Raw genomic sequence first — 25,077 nt, forward strand, 5'->3', positions numbered from 1 at the left:
GTCGCGTGATTCATCAGAGAATTTCATCCTGTTCGATTTAATAAAAATAACTCGAGCGAGCAAAATTAGATTCTGCAATCTTTTATCGCGTGTTGGCATTTGGCGTCTCCGAGCGCGAAAACAGAACGCGATCTCGACGACACGTATTTTTTTACTGCGGAAAATGATGGTAGTTTCTTTGCGCGACGGTAAAAGTGAGCGTTTTACGGCCACGTCGGTACGGCAAGTCTATTATTAGAGAAAGCGATTGCTTGAGGAAAATTAGCGAGCGGATCGCTCATATTTATTTCCCACGTGAAACAGGCGCAGGGGAGACAGTACCTTTGCATCTGCAAAGGTTTTCATGAAATGAAACACCTTGCCGCGTACGTACATAAATGCGTTAATTTATTCACGATAGGAACACGCTTCCGCGTGTATATGCATACTCGCATATAGATTGTTTCTTTTTTTCTTGATTGTAATATTATTGATTGTAATATGATTGTAATATTATTATAATCAGATTAATAATCGCTAACAATTACCGAGATGTTGTTGCACAAAATTTTCCTTTCTTCCATGGAGAATATAAAATAAAAGAAATTTTGCTCCTTTTATCCGGATATTTAACCGCGTGGTGCAAACGGTCTCGTGGATGGAAGAAAAACGTTAGAAGGCATTATTGGAATTTTTATGAAGGGATACTCGGCTTTTCCCTTCTTCGCCGTATGTTTTCTGTCGCTACAATTAAAAACGTATTAATATACCGCCGGCTATATAGCAACAGTGGCATCGGGGGAAGTCTAGTGGTTTCTTATTGTCGGCGCTTAATTGACGGTTGAAACATTTATTTGTAGAACGATGAGCTCGCCCACGTGTACGCTCGCACATACGTAATATGCACCTTTTTTGTGCGCTTAGCGCTACCGGAAACAACGGCGGTACGAACAAACGCGGCGAGAAGGGTTACGAAGTGAGCGCGCCTTCCTCTTTCTTAGTTCATGAAAGAGAAATAATGACATAGAACGAGCGACTCCGGCTGGTCATTCGTTCTACGAAGATAGTCCGTTTTCCCACACTATAACACGATAAAACGCTGCGCTAACGTACAATGCCGAGCATTCTCGCGCGATAATAATAAAAAAGGGCATTGCGGCAGCATATATATGACACTGGTATTTCAAGCGTGCGGTTGACATTCATTTTTTACTACCTCGTTATCGTTTAATCGACCGTGTCACTCGCGAAGGTATTAATCCGTAAACGCGTAATGGGAGAAATATCGTTTCTACAATAACCGTCGTCAACCGACTTTTATTAATTCTTATCGAGTTTTCGTTGATTCGATATTCGAATAACATCATTAGGGATTAATGATGTATCCCGAAGGATCGACGACCTCCTCGATTGTTTGCATAGAATATCCTGTGCTTTGTTTAAATAATTTCATATTGTTACGTAATGATTTACACTAGTCCGCGATAATTCGCGCAACGAGTTGTGATTAAATTTAAAATCTCGCGTGCGAAACGGAAAGACAAGCGATCGAACAATGAGGGGCAGGAGGAAGGAGGGATCGCTCGAGGTTGCCGCATCGAAGGGTAGCCTAGCCCTAACTCTTTGAAGCCTTTTGTCGAGTGCAAGAATTACGAATTGTAAAGAATCGCTCGATGAATCAGTGCACTTCCCATTTAAGCTCGACATTCGATGTTCTCTAGCCCATCGTAGTAGGATCATGTTCCTCGCGGAATGTTTTCACGTGCAACATGATAACGAAATTGCAATAACTAAATAATAATCATTATTTAATAAATAATATAAAGTTATTTCGGACTAATGGCGAAGTTAAAATTCAAAAAATGAATAATGATGCATTTTTCTTAATATCACGCGCTTTAACATTCGAAAATATCGTCTGGCTGGGCACCGTAGGTAAAATATATTATTTGCTGCCGCGTCGTATTTCCGTGCGAGCCATAAATTCTATCCGTCATTTTGGGGCCCGGACAATTTCAATTTTATTCCATTAAAAATCGTGATCATTGTTGCACGAACGAATTTATCGCGCCAGACATTCTACATGAATTTCAACATTTAATTTTGACGTACGGTTACTACCCTCGAGCTTTCTCTCTCTTTCTCTCTCCCGTTCTCTCTCCATCCGCCCGGTTTGCCTGCCTCTTCCTGCCAACGCTCTCCAATTCTCTCTCTCTCTCTCTTGCTCTCTCTCTTTCACCCTCCCCTTCCTCTCGCATCATCGCTCTTCCTCCACCGTCCGCGCAAATCATTTTCAGAATATCAAACACCTCTAACAGAACGTCCAATGATTTCCCACCCCGTTCGCCCTTTCGCCGCGCAGCAACCCTTTGACGTCAGCCGCACCCGTGACTCTTCTCGTGAACGCGAGGTCTCACGTTTACCAATCGGCACTGCGACATTTTCGTCCGGAATTTTTTTCTCTCCGATTCTTTTTTTCCGCGACGCCCATACATCTCGCCATTGCACTCGTCAAAATCACCGGGCTCGCGAAAGTAGGTAGAAAGCCCGGCAAAAGCTCGCACGTGGTTGGACGTGTGAGCACGAAACAGCCCGTGGAATCACCACCTCCCTCCCTCCTTCCTTCCTTCCCACCTTTCCGCCACCTCGGCCTGACCGGTGGTGTGTGTGCTCTGGTCGTTCGTCCCGCGCTCCCGCACGTCCCCGGCCACGCACCGGCTGCATGTTATATACCGGGTGGATGGCCATCCACCCCCTCGCGCTCGGCCATCCCTCCCGCGATCCCGGCCCGCACGGCCCTGCCGCCCTGCCGCGCGCGTGGCCCACTACACGTCCACGGCAGAAAATTAATGTCCCCTGCAATCCATGTATAATGCATTCGCATTTCGTTCAACGAACAAATGAACGCACCACCGCCAGAAAATTTACGTCCCATCTCGCTCCCGGCCGAGCGTCTTTTCTCTTGTTACGTATTCTCCCTCTCTCTCTCTCTCTCTCTCTCTCTCTCTGTTTCTCTCTTTCCCTTTCTCTCTCGTGCTGATCTCTGTCGATATCTCTGTCCTTCCATCCTCCGCACGGGAATTCGCGAACGGAAACGCGCCGGCCCCGACCAACTCGCGACCGCGCGCTCGCTCGTTCTCTCTTCCGGCCTCGCGTTTCTCCGCGTTTGCCTCTCTTCTCCCCGTGCCACCCACCTCTCCCTCCGGTTCCCCTCTTTCTCTCGGCCCTCGCCCCGCACTCCCAGCGTCATCGAAATTCCGGCTGGAAATCATTAAATTGCACGCACTCACACGCACGTGCGTCGTTCGCACTGATGGCTCTCTCTCCCGTGGCGAGCCCCCTTCACTGCCACCCCCTCAGCTCTTTCGCTCTCGCGACCTTCTATGACACTCGTCGAACTATCCACACGAGTGATACCTCGAATTTTGGCGTGTGCCCGAGTGAGGGGCGGTGGACGATGGTGTAGTGTGGCGAATACGCACTGTTTCCCCGGAAAAATTGACGATGACAGCGATGGCGCGCGAAAGGCGGAGAACGAGTTTATGCAATTATCGGGAGCAACGTGAAATTTCACGCTTCATCTCGCTCCTCGACATTTGCGACACAAAATTGCCAACTGCCGTTCGGCAATTTGCAGAAGCTGCATGCATCAGATCGCTTTGAAGTCGCGAGAATCGTAATGTTTCATTGTAAAGAGGGAGTATCTTTGAAAATGATGGCATTCAGAGACGTCATGGAAAATCAGACACTCTGTTGTAGCCGCAACGTTATACCAGATCGTTATCGGGACTCGGGAATAAAACTTTTTCGCTTATCAATCGATTTCCGTCTGATTATCGTATCTTTCGAAACGATACACTACTTCATGTTGAGACAGAGACGCGATGTTTTAATGCTATTCTAATCTACAGTATTCACGCGACGATTAGGGAAATACAGGCGTGTTTAGGTGCAAAGTGGCCGTTAAAAAATTTAGATTCCTCACGCGGGAACGACATGGATTGCATTAACCTTGGTTCGGCGGGAAAGTATTTTGGGAAAAGACGGTCTATAGCGCACTTCGGCTCGTTGCTAATTAAAGCATGCTTATCCGCGCAGCCCTCACTAAAGCGAGAGTCGACGAGCGATGGAGCTTCAAATTTAGCCTAAAAGTACGACGTTAATATGACAGCTTTCATTAATTTTCTTCCGTGTCCGGGAATCGTTGATCTTCCACCGGATCGATTGGGAAAACGATCGTTCCGGGTGATATAAAAAGATCCGCGTCACAATCGCGAAGTATACAGGGTGTCCCGGAAATCGCGGTTCGTGGTGTGTATTAAATTAGTTATGCGTGCTAGTAAATTAGCGCTAGTAAACGTCATTCGCGCGCGTGTTCGTGCCGCAACAAAAATCGAGAATTAATTATTTAGACGGGTTATGGGCGCACCGCGTTTATTGGTCTACATTAATTACGGTTTCGCTAACCCAGCTAGTACGAGAGCCGAACAATTGAGTCGTTGTGTTTTGATAATTATTCCCGTGACAGTCATTAATAATCAAGCGTGCTATATAGCCGCATAATTAACTGCTATACCGGAACCGCCTTCTATCCCCATTCGACATTGCCGAACGAATTCTTTTAATACGGAAAACGTTGACAAAGTGCATCATAATTATTAGTCGTACGCACGTAGGAACACACGTAGGAGAAATGCATGTCATGGAAAGGTACGAATATTTAGCGAAAGTTTCTCGAATGAGGAACAGAAAAACCAAGTGACTCGCAACCGCACGCTAAAATTATTGCTGTGGCAATTTATATGAAAGGCACCGAAAGAAGTCTCGGCTTGCAGAGCATAGGTCAGCAGTGCAGCGTTAAAATGCGGTAAGCGGTCAAACGACCGCTTCGACCCTTTAGTATTAACTCGTTCGCGAATGCCGCCACCGAAAGGTGTGTTCGCTCCGCGGGAAATTCGCGCCCGGTGGTTAACGTCGGCGGTGTTCCCGGCTGCGGCGACGCGTCGGACAGATGAAATTAGTTTCCGCGGGAATCATTATCGGGACGCTCCATCAGATTTATCGAAAGAAGAGCGCGGGGACATTATCGTGGACGTGCCTGGAAATTTATATGATTCGGAATTACCATGAAACCGGCGTTAGCGCCACGTTCGGCGTTTGGTATATTGCGCTAGGAGAGCGTGTTACCAGGCGTATAGAATTTGAGAGAGAAAGAGAAATGGCCAGAGAGAGAGAGAGAGAGAGAGAGAGAGAGAGAGGGATCTAGAGAGGGAGAGAGTGCATCCCTTTCCCGAGCGATGCAGCGGAGCGTTTCACGCATGCATGGAAATCATTAAAATAAAATGGCCGATAACAAATGACTGTTGCAAAGAGGGGAGTCCTCCCGGTTAGCGGCCATCTTGGTTCACGTGACCGTCATCCGGGCAACCACGGGCACGCCACGCCCCTTTAATGATTTCTACCCCCTGGCGAATGTACTGTACGTACGTACGTGCGAAATTTCTCCCGTGTATGTGTGTTTGTGCACGGGTACGTTGGTGTGTGGGGTATATCCCCCGCATACGCGGGGTACAGTCATCATCAGTAGTCTAGGCGAAATCACCCGGGTACAGCCTCTTCCAAACTCGCCGTCAGCGAGCGTTCTAGAAGGTGCATTTCAGGATTGAAATCGGGGCTTTTCAGTCACTCGTAGGAGAAATTCAATCATTCGTGCGGTATTGCAGCACTCACGAATGATGAATCATGCACTCGAGAAAAGACCGACGATTCAGCGGGACTGATTTTCAGTTCGGATTCATTAGTTACCGGGTGCCATAGCCGCGTTGTGTCATGCAAGCATCGCGTTGAATGAGACGAGTTCGCGTCCACTGAAATCGGTGTACGATCACGAAATTCGCGTAGTAAACGTTTCCCCACATTTAAAATAAAACCTGCACCAAACGATGTTGCAACCGGTTCCGATTCTGGTTCCGGTACGCGAGTAAGAGCAAAGATCGTTCTCGCGTGTCTACGACGCCAAAATAAGCGAGATATACCGGGATTGAATCACGACTCTAGACAATGTCAGTAACGATGCACTTGGGATGACGTTGGCGGAATCCCGGCATTTTGCAACTCGTCGTCGCGCCGACGTCGCCCGAAAGTTCAAGGTTCGCGTATGCACAGCCAGAGCTCAAGTAAATTTTCGAGTCGATATCAAGCGAGAACGAGTTAGCGGGCAGGCTCGCGGAATCTAGTCTCGGTCTGGCGACGAGATGCACCGTTTGATGATGCGGGCAAGGCACGCGGGCAAGCGTTCGGGAATCGCGGCCGGGCAGAGCAAAGGGCGGTAATAGTTGATCAATAATCCTGTAACTTGGTTAGGCGCGCGTTTATATTTTGCCGAATGCGACCGCTATTCGCTCACGTCGAAACGTCAGCCGGCGTATTAAGCGGCCATGAAAGTTTGATGAAGCAAAGATTACTGCCGACTCCACTTTGTCCCGTGTATCGTTATTACGCTTCGTTTCGCTGTTCGTTCCGTGTTTTATGACAGGTCGCATTCTCCCTCCCTCGGTGAACAAACTCTTTCGGAAGAATCATTGTGCGTTAACAGCGTTATTATCATTCAAAAACGAACGATTTAAGGAGGCTATCTGTAGCACGATACGAAACCACCGGGGAATGGTGCACGTACTAATTCGCGTAATTAATTCGAACAATTTCAGTAATTTAAAAATTAGATAATTTAACACCGACTGCGCTCGACATGAAGGTACTAATTAGATGGTAATCGATAATGGGAGTGGCTTAAAAGATACATGAAATCCGTTACGAAGCATCGACGACTCTCGGCGTACCGAAATAATTTTATAAATTTAGCAACAGTTTGCGCAACGGGGATGCCGTTTATCGCGATGCAAAAATTTGTGAATTCGTGAGCAAGGTCGTTCAACGCTCGAAGATGTTTCGCGGTTCTTCCTGCAACGATGATGATGCCAACGAACTTCCGTTGTCGTTGCCGGTTGGTCGAGTTGCGCGGGTGGAACATTATTCGGGCATATGGTAGTCCTTTCTCTCCTTCTCTCCTTCTCTCTCTCTCTCTCTCTCTCTCTCTCTCTCTCTCTCTCTCTCTCTCTTTCTCTCTCTCTTGCATTCCTACCCTCTCGAAGAGCTTCACCTGCCTTGCCCGAAACTCTTTACCTCTTACTTTTTTTTTTTCGACCAATGCCTTCGTTTTTTTCGAGCCGTTTACGGGGAACATCAGGGTCGCTGACTCTGTGAGGCTCGTAACCCTTCCTGATCGTTGTGGCACGCTTGTTTCCACGCATCGAGGCTGATGAACCCTTTTTTTGCGATCGGTTCCGTCCCCGTAAATCGATCGACCGGCACGTGGAATATTCGGAATCGCGATACGGAAGCGCGATAGATTCAACAAAACGCCTTTTCTCACACGTCATTTGTGACACCTGCGAATTCAACGTGATAGATCGTGAATGTCTTATTTTCGCGCTCGTTCGGTGTCAGTCGCCGAGCTTGGAGAAGCAGGATCGACAAAAAAATTCATCGAGCAGAATATGCGGAACTGACAAGTTTCGCTCGTCGTCGACGCGCGTTACCACCGCGCGACAAACTCTAATTTCGGACCGGTCCGTAATTTTTCTCGCGGGCTCAGCCGAGCATAATTTATTCCCGATGTCTGATGAGACCCATTGTCTCCGAGACGATGTCGGCGCTCTCTCGCACTCTCGTCGACGAAGGGGGTTGAAAACGAGTCGAGTCGAGGAAGGGAGGGCCCCGCGGAAACGAGGGGTTGAAGTGGTCGCCGTGCTGCCAGTCGAGGAAAGAGAGAGAGAGAGAGAGGAAAAAAGGAGGATCGCGAATTATATAAGACACCGGAAGAGGAGTACACGCGGCGCCTGCTTCTACCACCCGTCCGCATCCGTCCGAGAGTGGTAACGATCGTTTCTAGATGCAGGACAGGATCGTCGCCCCCTGTTCCCCTAACGACAATCTCTCGCCGCTTAACAGGCATTTCGTTGAGACCTTTTTTTTCTCGCTTTCGTTCTCCCCGTTTCGTTTTCTCTCTCAGTCGTAGGACGTCGGAGAACCTTGGGTCATTAGGCAGACCGGGGTAAAAAGGGGTAAAAATTAATGTCTCAGAACGAACGTTCGGCCTGTCGAGTGGCCGGAGCTAAGTCCTGATGGCTCTCGTGTCTTTACGATTTTTCATCGCGAGCCATTTGTTCGTAAGATCCTGGAAGGCGACCCCTTCGTCCGTGCTTGCCAGTTGAACGACCTTTGATTCCTCGATGAGGTTGACGTACAACTGAATTAACAACCACCACTCTCCGAACCGCTCCAATTATAGATAAAATCTCATCTAAAGCGAAAAATCTGATAAGGAAAAGTCATTCTCTGCTATTCTCACGCGCATCATGTTTTCAAAGCGCCAACTCTTTCGAGCGAGGAAAAAGCCACGACGTCGTAAAGACGACAGCGTTCGTGAGAAAGCGTGCAGTTTGAGTTTAAGCTCGCGCATCGTCGAAACATACCCGCGTCTTTAAGCCTACCGCACACGGTGAATACACGTATATAGAGGTATGTACACGTATGTACATGTATGTTCACGTAGGTAGAGGCGTATATAACGCGGGCATCGCGCCGCACACAAAGCTGGGCCCCGAAGTTTCCGACGTAAGACGGCGGAGAACCGACGCGCTCTCGTATACCGTATGGCGTCCCGCGTGTTACCTCCCACACATGCCGTGTAGAAAGTTTACTAGATGGAAATCTATATCTTATTTTATGACCGATCGTGCTCAATATTCTTGACCTGCCGGCCCCGAGCGGCCGATATAAATGGTCCGCGTAAATCTTTCCAGTTCGAGGCTCGCCGAGCGGCGCAGATAAAGAGACGCATCTCTTCCTCGCCGAAATGGAAAATTTTATCAACAACGTTACGGAGAAGTTCTCCGATATGCTGTAACGCGGATCAATCCCGTGATTTTCCGAATATCTCTCCTCGGTCGTACTCGGGATTACGTATTGCCAGTTAAACTCCGATATTTCGTAAATCCAGGTAGACTCGCGCGAGAATGACTTTATTTGAGATTCCTTTAGAGGGAAATGGTGATTAATAAATTAGTCATTCATAAAGACTAAATTTATGCCGCCTAATCTCAGACGGAGCGATTAATATTACCGAGTCATTAATAGTATCAACAAGATAGCGTTGATGTTGCAATTATGCGCGGATCCGCGCTTCGCGTTTTGTAATCGTAATGTTAGCGCGATAATCGCGTCGCTGCCTCGTTCTACTTAAGGATACACTTTTATCCCAATTGTCGGACGATTCTCATTCGGTGCATCTTGTTCTCTTTATTGGATTATTGGATGGCCGGCACGATAACGCGAGGCGCGTCATCGATAATCGGAATAATTGCAGATGCAAAATAGTCGTCGCGCTCGCAGCGTGGATTAGCCATCTCGCGCGCGTGATGCTAATAACTATCGATGAAGCGAATAAAAAGTAAAAAAGGCAAATGAAAAAGAGGGAAACGTTAGCTCCGCCATCGTCGTGGCATTTGTCGGCGCGAAGTTATTGCATTCGAGGCTGAGGAGCATTAAGTATCCTTAACCTACTGACCGGTTCTCCGCGCGCTAAAACGTGATCGCGCTAGCAGCGCGCTCGAAGATCATACCTGATTTTGCGCTAAAAGTCCGGCTTTCGTGTCAGATTAGAAAGTTAATCTACATTTCGTTAACCGCACCGCTCACTGCCCGCGTGTGGGTAATTACACGCGGTGCGAGACAAACGCGACCGGGAGATTGGAGTACTGTCGCGAGTTCTCGTTTATGATGCTCGTCCAAAATTCAACGGTCCTTTTGAAACTCTATCATCTCCGCACGGTGTAATCACGTTGCGATTTTTTCTCTACTTCTGTTGAATTATCGTGGACGTTGTTTATGGCAATTGCACTAGCCGGTCATTAATCAGCGAGCATTTAGAGAAAACGAAATTGTCAATGATGAAATAGTCGCGTGAGATTGCATCTGATACATTTGACGTTTGTCTGATACATTTATATTTTTCGGATAACGTTTCACGTTGCCGAAAATGATGAGATTCCGAGATGGAAGTTTTCTGTAAAATAATTCATTTGCACCGGAAAGGGCAAACGCGGATATTTTATTTGTACTTGAAATATTCCTTTTGTTTCCACGGCGTACTTATGTTTCGCCGTGGAAAGGGATTTTCGTCTCGCTAGGAGAATCTTGAAGGAGCGTGGAGCGTCTCCGCTCGCGAAAGGGTTGCGAAAGTAAGTCAGTAAAGCAAGGGTGAACTTTCAGCCGAATTCAAAGATTAAAACGGCGGTGTCTCTTTAAGCATCCTACGAGAATCGCGTACCTCGTCGTTTCTGGAATCGTTTCGATTCACTGACGGTCCTGAGCGACATTTTTAATTGCTGCTCCCGAAGCTGCGAACGTTTATTCACTAAATTGGGATCGTTAATGGGAGGAGGAGCAACGTCGCTTTTACGTCGCGCTAAATAAACGATGAATCGAGGAGAGCGTGAAAACTAACGCGACCTTGCTTTTTATACTTCGACGAATACTTCTAGCTGCATCTCGGACTATTCTATATCAGCTACGAGCGATAAGATAACCGTGGAAAAAATCACTCTCATAGCAACAATCTCACGATGCGCTGCGGATTTGCGTGCTGCGGAAAAAGTGAACGCGCCTTGAAAAACGTCTGTGCAGAATATGTATGATCAATGAAATAACTCCGTCTGCCTCGCGAGTTTTATCACGTATTAAAAGCGTGCCCTTGCACTTTTATGATTTTAATTAAATTACGATATCGACGCGTTTTTATACGGTGTTACTGGAATGTTAAAACATAATTCGATTACAAAATCGACTCGTGCCGGCTCTTTTCCGTTTAAATGAGAGAAAAAAAAGAGAAAAAGAGAAAGAGAGAGAGAAAGTATCTCATTTCCTTTCTTCATAACTGAACTATAGAGAACACTCGAGTCACGTGATTTGTCCGGTTAGGCGGCTCGCGGTTTCCCTTCCCATTAAATTTTAATTAGCTGCGGGTGGGAAAAAACGAGGTAAGTGCACTATACCCCACAATATGCATACTATAGTCCACGTTTTGCCATCCCGCGTAATTAGTTTCATCGACCACTAACGTCGTACAAGGTGTTGAACAAAAAGGATAGGAGACTCGCCGCCGGGCTCCGTGAAAAAGGACTTAACCGTTGTTCCTCATTTGGAAAGCAATTCGAAAACACGGTACTTCTGCAATTATTCCTCCGCATTAGTAATATCGCCGACAGGAAGATGTAAAATTTGATTTTGCCATCACGTGAAATTTGTATCTCTGGAGAACAAATCTGGGAAAAAATCGACGTTATTTTCGTTTATTTTCGCAAAATAAATTTCCTTCAAAATGCATCGCGCATCCCCGATTCATCTGTTTTTCGTGAAGTTTTCTATCCAGCCACGAGACACTGCGCAAAAATGTCAATTTACCGGCTATTAGTTCGGATCTGTCAACAGAGCGCCGTGCAAACATCGTACCGAGATTCCTTATCTCATATAACAAACAGCCGTGCGGTGACAATCGGCGCGCGGTCGAGTTCGTAACCAGTCGGAAAAATTGCCAAGGCGATTCACGATCGAGCTCCCGTCGTCGTCGTTCCGTTTCATTTCTTTTTGTCTCGCCACGACCTCGCGATCGATAGCGGAAGCGATCGCACCTCGCAACACAGCCGTACAAAAAAAGTTGGACGGTCAGTCGATCGCCGAATCATTCCATGCGGCGGTCTAAGGGTAAAAAAAGAAGCGTAGGCGTACGTAACGTCGGACGTATCGTCCTCCCCATAGCAGCAGCTCTATTCAAATTAACCCTCACGGAAAAAACGCGGAACCGCCGCCGAAGGGTTGGGGGAAATTAGAATAGCCCGATGCGTCGATAGGCTATGCATATGCGCCGTGACTATACGTTCATTTTTCGGTCCGAGCCATACGGCGTTTCTCCCGGCTTAATCACTTTTCTTTTCTTCCCCCGGCGCAGAGTATCTTCTCTCACTCGAGTTTACCGGTATTTTCTAACGGCTGTTCGAATAATATTTTTCAGAAAAGTAATGCTTTCGAGAGATTGTCGTGTACATAATGTACTATATATAGTTATGTGTCGGTCTAGAGAAACTTTACGCGCGATATACAGAGGACCATGAAAAGTTGCACGAAATTTCAACACGTATCGATAATCGTGTCTTTTTAAGTTACTGCGACGAAGCTACAGCCGAGTGCGTTAATTGCTAAACATGAGCCGGTTACATCGCCCGCAAAATTGCACAAACGCATGAATTCTGCCCGCGCGAGCAATTTACGAGTACGCCGCGCTGTACGCGAACTGGTATTAGAACTAATGCTCACTCTCTGTTAAAACATTCATGGCGGGAGTACAGGTCGGCTGGCTGATTAGCCTGCATTGTATTAACCAATGAAAATTAATCAACTTTCGGGCTTAGAATACGAGAATAGGCAGATTTTACCGTTGGTTTGAACCTGAAAAATTTGCATACAAGATCGGGACCGCGGCAGGGAGGATTGAAAGCTCGTTTCCCAGCTGGTTGCGTTCCTCGTCGTCACCCCGTTCGTTATTTTTATTTGTCGAGCTCAAAGTGCCGCCGCACCGTTGTTTAATCTTTCATTCCACGCCATTTGTGATAAAGGGACCAACGGCGTCGCTCTTTTCCGCGGCGTCTTCGGTTCTCCGGACCCTCCTCGCGTCGCCGCTTTCTCGTCGCTTTGATTTTTCTCGAGACATTCGCCGAGAGGCATTCCGCCGCATGAATTCTTAACCGAGCAAAATTAGCGAATTAAAAGTGCGAGAGGGACGGAAAAACGCGACGCGAACACGGAACAGGAAAGAACACTGCCGGAAGATCGTCGTGGAAGCGCGAGACGTCGCGAGACGGGGATGAGGAAGTCTAAATTCCGGTACGCGAAGTCATCCTTTTCCCCGTTTTATTGCGACTCTTTGTAAATACGGATATGCAGCCTCGTTTTCAAACTACGTTTCGCGCCTGTAGAAGTAGTAACGTACTCGGAAGGTGGAAAGCGATGGTCGGAGGAGGGCAAAAGACCTTAATTTTTATTCATGTGCCGACGATACGGCAATTTTTCGCAGTATTAAGGGAGCTTTAAAATTGTCTGGTCAATTTCGTCGAGAGAACGTGCTCCTTTTTTCAAGCACCGCCATCATCGACGCGGTGCCGTACAGTCCCCGATGGTAGGAGACCCTCTTTTTAATGCTCCTTGTGGTCCTCGCGATGGACGCGAAGTCGCACCTCGTTTCGTGGAATCCTTTACAAATTACGAGCGACGAGAAACGTTGCGAATTCGCTGCAGGGCGAATACCGATGGGTTATCGATAACGTGGCCATTACGCATCAGCGTCTTTCGCAAGGTGGATTGCGCTCATAGACGGATCATTAGGTCATAGATGTTGCCGAATGGACGCCCAGATTACGGGCTTTCGCGAGCGTTTAATAATCGCCCCGGCAGTCCTTTGAGACCATTCTGCGCCGTTCCACCTGCGCCGCTTTTCGTGCGGCGATTTTCACAGCCAGCACACGCGCGCCCGGTTAGCGGCTCCGGGAAAACCGATTAATCCCTGGCGCGCAGGGCGACCGATCATTAGATTTTGGCTGGGAAATTGAGTTTTGCCCGCTGCCGAAGGGATAATCTTTGGTAGCCTCTGGCCTCCTGTGCGCGCGGACTCTATCTCTTCCCCTTTCTCGCTCTGTGCATCCCGATCATTGCATACCTTACGAATACACATGCGTGCGTGTGTACGTACGTGCGTAGGTTTCTGCATGCGTGCACTTTTATGTATATGAAAAAATATATATATATATAAATTTACGGTCGCGTTTATGCGCTCACGCGGTCGTGCGCACTTGCGACGGTGGCGGCGCGTAACTTCGGTTCCATTATTGAGCGATCGGGCGATCGAAAAATTCCCGCGCTTTTTCGCGCACAAATATCCCGGTGGGGCGAGCCGGTCCCTCATTGGCTCGGCCGTTTGGTCATCCTTGCACGCCGCTGGCGCAAGAGGGGGTGGATGGACTCACTCTCCCTCGTCCCCGTTCTCTCGGCCGTTCTCCCTCTCTGTCCCTTGCATTCTACACCCTCGCCAGGTATTTGTCTAGGCTACAGATATTGACCAGCTATCGATATCGTGCACACTCGTCGATATTATATTCTCCGTGGCGCCTGCTGTCCCAACACCCTCCCCTCCTCCGAGTCCGTTCTTTCGTTTTGCTCCCCACCTCGCGCGTTTTAGCAGCCGCGCGTTCTCGCAAATTTCGGTTAATGAATTATATGTATAATATATAGACACGCGTGCATATATGCGCGCGAACGATGTAACTCGTGTGCATATTTGCGGAGCGATGAAACAGGGGGTGGCAGGAGGGGCTCGTCGGCACGCCGGCGAATTCCCGCCGATTTTTGAACGCGAACGACCAATCGCCGCGTGCCCCGCCGCGCCAGAATTTCATCGAAATGAGAAATCAATACACGGTGCAAACGCTATAACGGGATTGTTCCGTTGCAAAAATGTGCGCAATTCGCGAGTATGCTGCTTTGCATTCGCATTACTTCGACATTAATTAACGCCGACATTGCACGGCCGCTTCTCCGATTTTTCTGTCTACGTAATCTTGTGTCGCATGCAGTAAAAACTGAAATATTAAATTAACAAAAATCACCAATCCAGTATGTTTTTGCAACTTGTTCTTTCGAAGACTTTCATCCGTTTGAAAGTGCAGCCTGATACTTTTAAATATTCCTGCGCTATCTGGTTTGATATTTTTTATATATTTACCTTGGAAGATATCGTTCTGAGCGAGACACGATGAAGATAACGGAAAATGCAGTTAACTAAGATCGACTAATAGTAATTATCAAGAACTTGTTTACACGGTAGAAGCAAGGTTCATGATTTACATGGAGCTAACAAGTTTGTCGCGTTTGCATGTTGCATGGATATAAATTTTGCACCGCCCAATCATTTCTCCTTAAGGCGTTCGAAAATAGAAATATTCCAATGCGCTGCTAAACTTGACTCGGGCGTTCGTAACAAGCGTCACGAGATACCGCCGCAAGTTTTGCACCCTCTCCCTCGACGCTCGCGGGGTTGGAGAAGGTGGAGAAGAAGGCTCTGCATACGGGTGCATTTAAAACATTTTATCGATGGAAGTGTGGAAATCCAGAGCGACCCTCTACGTGTACGCGCATGCATACACGCCCAGCTTGAGCACCACCCTACGGAGAAGGACGATGACGAGGGGTGGGACATGTGGGGAAGGGCGGTTATTAATGTAAGAGGTGGCTGAGCAGTAGTTATTTGGCCGTGGGTGGTCGCAATAGAGGGTGAGAGAGAAGATGGGAGGTCGAGAGACGGGCCGGCTAAAATCAATGCGAGTCCTTCTTTCGCCGCTATTTACGGTTAAGAAAAGACAGACACCGAAGCGGCGCGCCGCTGCGCGGAAATAAAAAGATAAGCGCGAACGTGGAAAACCAGGTTACGCTGGATATTCTCGTCAAATCCACAGCATCGTCCGCTTTTATGAGCCATTCCGATCGGAGGCGCGAAAGCCGTGTACGGTTAAAACGCATCGCGAGAATACTTTGTGTTGAGAGCGAATTTGTGTCGCGCAACATTTGTTCCCTGTGACTCGTCACGAATCCAGCATCGAGCGAAACGGGGGATCCGTTTACTTTGTCGACGAGCTTTTCCTCCGATCAATCGTTACTTGGGATCTCGTATCTCTCTTCCGCTCCGCACTCCCGCTCGGGCCGATTCGATTAAATAGCTCGAATACCCGACGCGGGGTGCTTCTTTCTTTGCTCTCTCGTTTTTTTTGCTGCTTCGCCAAAGCAAATCTTCGTTAAGGTCAACGAGATTTTTCCAAGGGTCTAGTAGTCGCGCGCGCTGACCGTTCGCCTGCGAGAGGCTAATACCTTCCGAGTGACTACGCTCATCCCTTAATGAAATTCTTTCTACCCGAACGCGACCCATTGGCTTGCCTTTGCAGCCAGATCGGATTTTCTCATTATTGCAAATCCTCCGTGCCTGGCCCGGTCGATGTTATTTTAGTCGCAGCCGCCTTCCGCGCGCGCGACTGCAGATGCATCATTATTTAAATATCGGGAGTCACGCGGGGACGCGAAAGAGCACGGATCGCTGAGGGCGAAGGGATACGTGCGTGCGTGCGTGCGTGCGTTCATTCGTTCGTTCAACTGAATCTAGTAGCGTAGGAATATTTTACTTGCGCGCATGTTGCATGCACAAAGCAATTTCGCACCGGCGCGCATTCAAGTTAGTCACAATCGGGACGCATGATTGCCCGTACAGACAATAACTGCATATTAATTTATTGATTATTGGCTATAGCCCGAGCGATATAGTATTCATAGAATTTACTATAACAGCAATATATATTCGTGCACTAATTTATTGACCAATAACTCGGCGCGATTCTATAACGACGACGAGCCCTGGGCAGCGGCCGTGTGGTGGGGTACCGAGGTTTAACGCGTATTATTCTGCATTAATCGAGCGGTGCCGATTGCGTGGGTGGGCCGATTTTAATCGGTGGGTGATCGCGGCCGAAAAATCTTCCCCGCGACATAGATAATTCGCGGCATACACACACACATACAGAGAAAGGTAGAGTCACTCACCCGTATGAAGTCGCGTGTGCTGCTGCACGTGGCTGAGCTGCTTGAACCTGCGGTCGCAGTAGCTGCACTTGTACGGCTTCTCGCCGGTGTGGACCCTGATGTGCTGCACGAGCTGATGATTGCTGGAGAACGACTTGAGGCACTGCTGGCACTGGTGCGGCTTAACTTCGTTGCTGATCATGCCACCCGGTCCGACGCCGACGCCGACACCGACGCCCAGGCCGGCCAGGCCGCCGGCGACGCCGCCGCCGGGCCTCGTCAGTGCACCCGCGCCCAGCTCCCTCGCGTGCATCTGCATCGCGCTCTTGTGCATGAAGATCTGCGAGAAGAACTGCCGCGGTTAGTTGGTACGCTGTACTTTTCACCGAGCAATGGGGGATGGTAGATCGACCCTGACCGCCTCGCAGTCGATCGCCATCGTTCTCGCATCGCCGAAACCGAGGACGTCACCTCCTCTTCGGAATCTTTTTCATGCAAATTTCCGCCGGTCTAGTAGACCACTCAATTTTTCTCTTAAAAATGTCCTTTCTCGGGAAGAGAAGAAGAGGCGAGGTCACTTCGACTTGAAGAAATATCGTACAATGGAAGTGATATTTATCAAAGGTCAATGTTATTAGAAAAGACGAACAAGTGACGAAAACATATTTGAATTAATTTTCAATAATACTTATTCAATCTATTGTTCCAGGGTACGACATTCATCTTCATAATTTCGGCTGATTTCGGAAAGCGCGGTTCAATCGATCCTCGTGCTCCGCTGTTTTTTTCGCATCGCGTTGTGCTTGTCAGAAATCGCGAGGAAATAATGCGTGTTGCGAGAGATATATCGTTAAACTCGCATCGGTTAAACTTGGCGAGTAGGAATTACCGAGGCCCCGGTGTGCAAGGTCGAGAGCCAATGTTTATAATCGCGAGATGGAGGCGCGGTGTGCAACTTGACCCACTGACCGATACTGCAACCGCCGATTCTACGGCTAGCCCGGCGAAATTTGTCACTTAGCTCGTTCTAAGTCGCTGCTCCGATTTCGAGTACCGTTATAGCACGCACGTGTTTTATGTGACGCACACGAGAATGAAACGTTCTCTCCGGCCATACATCCGAGGCACGCATGTGCATTTATATCTGATCGTGTCATTAGTCGTTCGCCAACTATACAAACGATTACCGCATCGTCCAGGTGCTTACGATTTATCAGGTTCGCCATCGATTCTGGTGCAACGGCGAGAGAAATCCCGAGGTAGATCAGTTAAAAAAATCACACACATGGAGAGTTTCACGCGAGTTTCGTACGAGAACGTGTACGAGAGCGGTTGAATAGCTACTGCGGCTCTTCGTGAGCGCCGCGAGGAAGAATCGAAACTGATAGAGCGGCGAACCGGGCCGCTTAGCCGGTTGTTGGAGAAACGGCTTCAATTTCGGCTTCTCCTCGGCGTTCGGCGAACAGGTGTTGCGCCACCGCGAGTGTGGGTGTACGTACGAAGTTCGTAGATGAACGTGCGAAAGGGTTAACGTTAGGTCTGTACAGTCCGCGGAAAGAGTGGTCGAGCGTGCAAGGAAAAGGGCCGCGAAACTTGGCGGAATTAAAGAGGGACTGGAAAGACAGCGCGGGGATTTTATTAAAATATGTTAAAACTGTAATTAAAATCGAAAAATCTCGTGAGAAGTTTTAAGAATCTTAGATCACCCCCTTCGACGACGAGGAGCGCCGGGTGCTAAGAGCGAGCAGGAGAAAGAGAAAAAGAAATGCGGTCTCGAGTGAGACGGGGAGAATTGAAATTGTCATCGAGGGTTCTCAAGTTTCCGTGAGTTCAACCCTTTTCCCGACGTTCGAGATGACTGCGGACACTTGACGGTCGACGACGGTCTTCGACGCTGGGCATCCCTGGACCCTTTAATCCCCGTGGGAGAGAGAGAGGCTGCCCGGTGTGATTTTATTCCGCGCCTTTTTTCTCGATTTTTTCTACCTCCGTCCGGACACGGTTGGCCGGCTGTTGTTCGTCGTCGATTTGGATGAAATTGCTCCTGTTTTGCGATATTCAAGGGAGAAAGCAATGAGCACGGCGATGCTTCGTTTAATCGATGTACGACCGGTGCGTCGATACCTGGGATCGGGACGCGTGTGCATTTAAATTGCATAATCAGATACAGAATGTACGATTAAGAAGTATCCATGCAGTGCAATCAAGCGTTCTCTTGTATTTTTGCATTGTGCAATTCCAATCTGTTTGTTCGATTCCTTGAAGGTACTTTGGAGGTGTTTATAATTGCTTGCCAACACGGGTTTTCCCTTTTCAAACTCTTTACCCCTCGCAAACCAAGTTTCATCGTGATTAACCGGGGTCGAGAATGACAGAAGGGTTCGTAAAAAACGGCGTGACATTGCGACACAGTCGCATCGTGAATATTTAACGACAGTGGTCTGCTGAGATTTTTCAAACTTTTCGTGAAAAAGACGTTTCGATTTTTATAAGCCGATAATTACTTTTCCACGTTTTCGTATTTATAACTGATAAAATATATAATATATCGTAAAATATATCGAATATTCAGGGGTGTCTCTGATTACAAACGAATTAAATTACAATTAAATTATGGAAAAAAATGTTCTCATTATTTTCATAATTATATGCATTTTGGAGAAGGAATATTGTATGAAAACGCGTAATTTTAACACTATTGACAGAGGAACAATGTTAGTTATTATTTCCCATGGAAGTTTTTCAACGTAGTTTGGCGAGAACGCCATGCCTTTCTTAAATTTCAAGACTACGTGACCATTAATCAAATTTTTATCTCCTGGCAGACGGAAAATTGCGTCCCGACGCCCGACCATACTGACGGTTTGAATCTTTTTTTCTGATTTATCGCCGTCGCCAGCCGCGGGAAAAAAAAGAGAAAAGAGAAAAGTCACGGTCGCGCGCCCGGACCCGCAAAGAGAAATGGAAAGAGGAAGAAGAAAACGGAAAGAGTTGGCCCGCGGGCCGCCGGCTTAATGTCCTTAATAATGGAAAAATATATCAAATGACACCCACTGTATTTCTTTGGGAGCATCTCTTCCGATCCTCTCTCTATCTCCCTCACCCGTTCTCCAGTCTCATCCCTTTTGCGGTATTCTAATTTTTACATCTTCCTCCCTTGTCTGTCATTTTTTTTATTAACTCTCGAATCACTCATTAATCGCGTTCTCTTTCTAATAGAGTAGTAGAATCTAAGACTGTGAGCTCTTGCGAAAAATGCACGACCCCGTTTTCTCGTGATGGACGGATGGGTTCGTTCGCTTTCGGCGAGTCTCCTCCTGATGCTGATGCTCGAAGGGATCGTTAGCATTTCAGGAGGAACCGACGTGCAACCCTTCCTTTCTCTCTCTCTCTCCCCCTCACCATGAATTACGTCCGTGAGTAACGTCGGGCCACTCGAACTGGGCTACTTTATACACTTGGAATACAAAGCAAAGGTCTCACCTGCTGACCATATGCCTTCTCTCCACGCGCGTACACGCGTACACGTATACGCGCGAGCGGCGCCTTCCGTCCACCCACGCACGCTGGCCATGCAGCGGCTCACATATGGTATATCGTTGCCTATGTACGTGCATATGTCTACGCGTGTACGCTGTGCGTATGTACGAGCGTATACGTGCGCGGAGACAACGTCCAATCTAACATGGCATGACCTGACTCATTCGCAGACCTACCTACCCACCTATCTGTCTAAACTACCGCCGCGGATAGTACATACTGTAATATAAAGGAAAAGGGGAGAGCCATCCCCGACTTCCCTATAATTGTCGGCTTTAATCCGTCCGAATCGTTGCACGTTGATTCTCCGCGTGGTACGTTGTCCGTTTCCGGCGGACGATCGCTGATCAGCTGCGCGAGAAAGAACTACCTGGCGATTTGATTTCTTCGGAAACCGATTCTTCGATACGTCCTGTCGCCACTTCCCGCATCTGCCTGATGTTAGATCAAAGAGCGTGAAGGCGCTTCACGCGAATGCGCTCTCGTTAGTATGTGTACGCGTTATCTCGTCGAGAGCAACTCTCCATCTCTACGAATCGTTTAATTATAGACGGACGATCGAACCGCGGAATATCGCCTATTACTCTCGAGCAGTCTTGCGATAACTTCCACAGTCGTCGCAATTGGACGTCTTGGTCACACTCGCACATGCGAGCGTGATCATTTCTGATAAACAAATAGTGAACGCAAGACTGGCTAAATTTCTTTGTCGAGAGATGAGATTTTGATTTTGGTACCGCCAAAGGCACTGGGCTATCTTTTTGTTTCCTTCTACCACAGTAGGCAAAATCGGGCTTCCTGTCGGCGGATAGGATCAAATAACACGATGCGGCACGTCGAAATTAAGGACGCCAAAAGGTGGTCATTATCCTGCAGCTTAGGGGCAGACCGATAAAAAAAAGAAAAGGAAAGGAAAGAGAAGAAAAAATCGGAGTTCGCGAGATCGCACGATAACGGGTTTTTGATCGTATTAATGTGCGTTGGCGGATAGACAGACCGAGTCCAATGCCAAGAATGAAGCAGAAACGCCATGCGAGCGCTGATGATCGGGCGAAAGTCTGTCAATGATCGGTCGGCCTTGCGGTCTTGTCTTGACGTCGGTGGTAATGCTATATTCGCCTCGGTTCGGATTACCCGGCGACGTGTACCTGTGCGATGGACACAGGATCGCCATTTCCACCGAACAGTCAGCTAAGCGGAGGACGTCGCAGCCTCGTGACGGAAAGTGCGATGTCCACTTCGCGATTTCCACGGAAAAACGATTTCGGTTCTCGAAACTCTTCCGCAGCGAACAGCGCCAACTTCCACGAGGCCGATCAAATATGCAATAGTCATTTTTAGCACGGTTTCACGAAAGTGTTAATTATTAACGGTCGTTTTGCAGCGGTGGCTGCTGCTGTCACGTCGATATTTTCGGAAACGTCGACTGTACGACTCATTCTGTACGGTGATTTTAACGAGGCGTCAACCTTAAAGACGAGGTATTCGTACGATCAGTGGACTATACATGATCGCTCGATTCGAACAAGTTTCGATCGCGACGGTGATTACCAGGCAAACACCCAGGTTAGCGGCGGGTAAAGACACTGTCGCGTATATAACCATAATTCGAGTCACGTAGGTAATTTAATAAGCGGTCATCAGGTAGCGGTCTCCGCCACATGATTAATCATCGGATTGAGCTTGCGAGCAAAGTGCATCTAAAGACAGTTGTACATCGTCTACGGCTGTAACTGTTTATCGTGTGTATAGTCTCTCCCTTCGATCGCCAACGTCGCGAGTAAGACGTTGAGTTTTTTCAGCTGGTTGTAATCGCACGTCATTCTTCCCAGAGAGTATCATTACTCTTGGTATTGTAATTGCGATACTTGTTTCTAATGCGAACGTGTACGAACGATAGTACGAAAAGATCCTTCGATCTTGGGCAACGTTCTTTTTAGCTTTTTAATATTCATAATATTCATAATATTCACGTCGCGCGCGTTGTCATAGATGTTTAACACGTGTGACAGACGCACCCTCGAGGGTGAGTTCTTTCCGTTGCCACACATGGGCTGGCGTTTGCTCCCGGCGCGAATTTTCGATCCTCGGCCTCAAACTAGCCGTGGAATATATCCATCAATAATTACCTGGGGCGGCAAGTGGTGATGAGAATGCTGATACGCCGGCGGTACGTACGGTGGGTGGCTCGGTGGATGGTTGTGGGGGTGAGGTCGGGGATGGTTTTGATGCTGGGCTTGTGGCGGGAGCGGTTGGGGCGCGGGGGGCGGTGTCCAAGGCCCGTGGTTCGGCCCGTGGCTTTCATTGGTGCCATACATCTTCAGGGAAGAATCTCAAGCACGCAACCTGAAGAGTCCCACCCGCCCCGATCCATGCGTGACGACGACACGAAAGACCCCGACACTGTTGGCATGATCGCGAGCGCTCGCGCGCCCTTCGACCACTCGATGAGGAATTTAAAGTCGCGTCCCGGCTTCACCACGCGCGCGAGAATTGTCCCTTTGTGCGGCAAACGGTGGTACCATTCGTTGGAGCGCTCGTCACACGATCTCCAACTTCGGATCGCGATTAAGCAAGCGTATGGCGGAACGAGTTCACGTGGTTTGCTCTCGCTATTATTACAAAGTTCACAAGGTGATTACCCACAGGGTGGATCGAGGAGACTGTGCTTCGCCGACGAGGAAGAGTGTACGACTAGAATCGATTTCGGTCGAGCCGGTGACCGTAGAATCTACGGCGTTTGGTCCCTGACTAGTTGAACACGGACTGTCTTGATCGTTATGCTCGCGTAATATTCGACTGCCGCGAACGTAGTGCGTGCGGCCTGGCTCTTCGATCGCCATTGTTCCGATCAATCTCGCCCGCGGATCTTTTTCCCGCCCAGCGACTCCTTATTGTGTGCATTTCACGTTTCAACGGGCGAGGCCTCTCTGATCGACAGGGTCTTACGTAATCGAAAATGGGGAAATCGCCGCGTGAAGGAACGATAGCGGTTGCCTCCGCGTGCGTTTACGGAACCCCATAGTTCCTCCCTTTGTGTATTGCGACGCGTGTGAACGGGAGATCACACGTCGGGTACGTCGTTCGCGGCGATTACTTTCCCAATCATCGGCCGATCATCCATGAATATTGCACCCGTGGCCGTCGTCAAGTTCAACGGACATTAAGCCACCTCGTCAAATCTCTTTCTCGTTACGATTTTTTTCTTTTTTCATGCGGTACTTGAATTCTCCACTGCATATCCGTCGACGTCACCTCGATCGGTCCGACATTCGAGTAATCGTCATCTTTTGCGCAACGGTACCGTTGAGAATCGTTGCGTAAGAGGCGTGCCACGGCCTTGCACTCGCGAACAAAGTCCTTGATGATGAAAAAATCGATGGCTATGACGATCAACAAGAAAATTTTCTCCTTAATTCTCCGCACTTTCTTCGCACTTTTATTCTTGCGATCTTGTGACCGATTTTTTTCCCCGAGTCAATGGAAGCCTTCGTCGCTGTGTTTTGACGATTTTTCGCGTATGACACGTTTTCGACGGGTCGATCAGTTTCACATCATTGTTCGTCGCGCGTTCTTTCTTTCACATTTCGTTGATCTTTCGTTGATCGTTGGTCTTGTACTACTTTCGTTCCACCACGCTCGTTGCGATCGGGTACCGCGCGCGCTCGAGAGGCGGCTGCGGCCGAACGGCTGAGGTACGGGGTCCGCGACGACGACACCCACGACGAATCCCACGAGATGGTCTACAACGACCGCTAAGAGACTATCACTTTTTCCAACCGGGTGGAGTTTTTTTATATGTACTGGGGGGTAAGTCCGTGCGCGGGTAGGCCGGATGTAGAAGCGCGGACGCAGCGCTGTGCACCAGCGTGTGGCGTCTCTCGCAAACTAAACCGGTCCAAAGGGGGGGACACGGCAATTTCTTGGCCTCCGCTCCGTCTGTGCGTGCGTGCGCTAAACGGGGGATAGAAGGAAAAAAGGCCGCCAGCGCGCGGTGGAAAGGCGCACTGATAAGGCGGCCGCGGCGAAACGAAAAATCCGCCGTGGCTACTCGAAGAGATATCGATTGAAATAACACGATTCCGGGGAAGGCAGACCCGCCAATCGGCACGAGCGACACGACGGAAGCGGCCAATCGCGCCCGCACCGCCTTACGCCGCGCGGGCTATCTCTCTCCTCTTTCACGCAACCCCCCTTCGCTAGCTAGCCCCCTGCTCTGCCCCCTGCCTGCTGCTGCTACTGCTGCTGGTTGCTTGCCTGACTTGCCGCCGCGATTCCTCGTCATACGCGTCCTTCTCTTTGCCTCCTGCCTCCTGGCCGCCTTGTCCTCGTGCCCGCTTCTACTCCATCGCAGCCGTTACTTCTCTTCCTCCACCCTCTACTCGCTCGCGGGCGCGCGACCAGAGAGAGGAGAGCAAAGAGAGAAACAGAGAGAGAGAGAGAGAGAGAGAGAAAGGCACGGCGTTCGAGAGAGCGAACGACGAAGCGAGATGGAAACAATCCGGCCAGTACAGGAAGTGTACGCGCCGATCGAGGTGTCATCCTCGACCCGATGGATTTTTCCATCACGCCAGCTGCATTTTTTCATCGCGAACACGACAATGATCCTCCTCCACTTCCAAGCAGTCATCTTCTTGCCCCCCGCCGCCCACGCGATATTACTTGTCAGGTACCACTCGTACAACGCGGATTTGGAGGGTGGATGATCTGCACTGTGAGAGAACGCGGAAATTGCTCGTTGGATGACGATATAAGAAGATGATCCGGATCTTGCCACAGAAGCATCGACCTTTGCCAATTCGATTCGGAAGGGTCTCGGGACGGGGA

General features: G+C 48.7%; 1 protein-coding gene across 4 annotated transcripts in view; it reads right to left on the minus strand.

Moving 5' to 3' along the window:
• LOC105274982 (Krueppel homolog 1) overlaps positions 1–25,077 on the minus strand; it is an 80,286-nt gene that overhangs the window by 33,599 nt on the left and 21,610 nt on the right. For 2 of the 4 annotated variants that reach the window (XM_026970134.1, XM_026970132.1), the window contains exon 3: positions 16,732–17,050. In XM_026970134.1, coding sequence (XP_026825935.1) covers positions 16,732–17,050 — 319 coding nt within the window. Of the gene's footprint in view, positions 1–16,731; positions 17,063–25,077 lie in introns of all 4 variants that reach the window. The other 2 variants (XM_026970129.1, XM_026970130.1) reach the window with 1 other exon arrangement.

The sequence above is a fragment of the Ooceraea biroi genome, chromosome 1, assembly GCF_003672135.1.
Source record: "Ooceraea biroi isolate clonal line C1 chromosome 1, Obir_v5.4, whole genome shotgun sequence".
Classification (NCBI taxonomy): domain Eukaryota; kingdom Metazoa; phylum Arthropoda; class Insecta; order Hymenoptera; family Formicidae; genus Ooceraea; species Ooceraea biroi.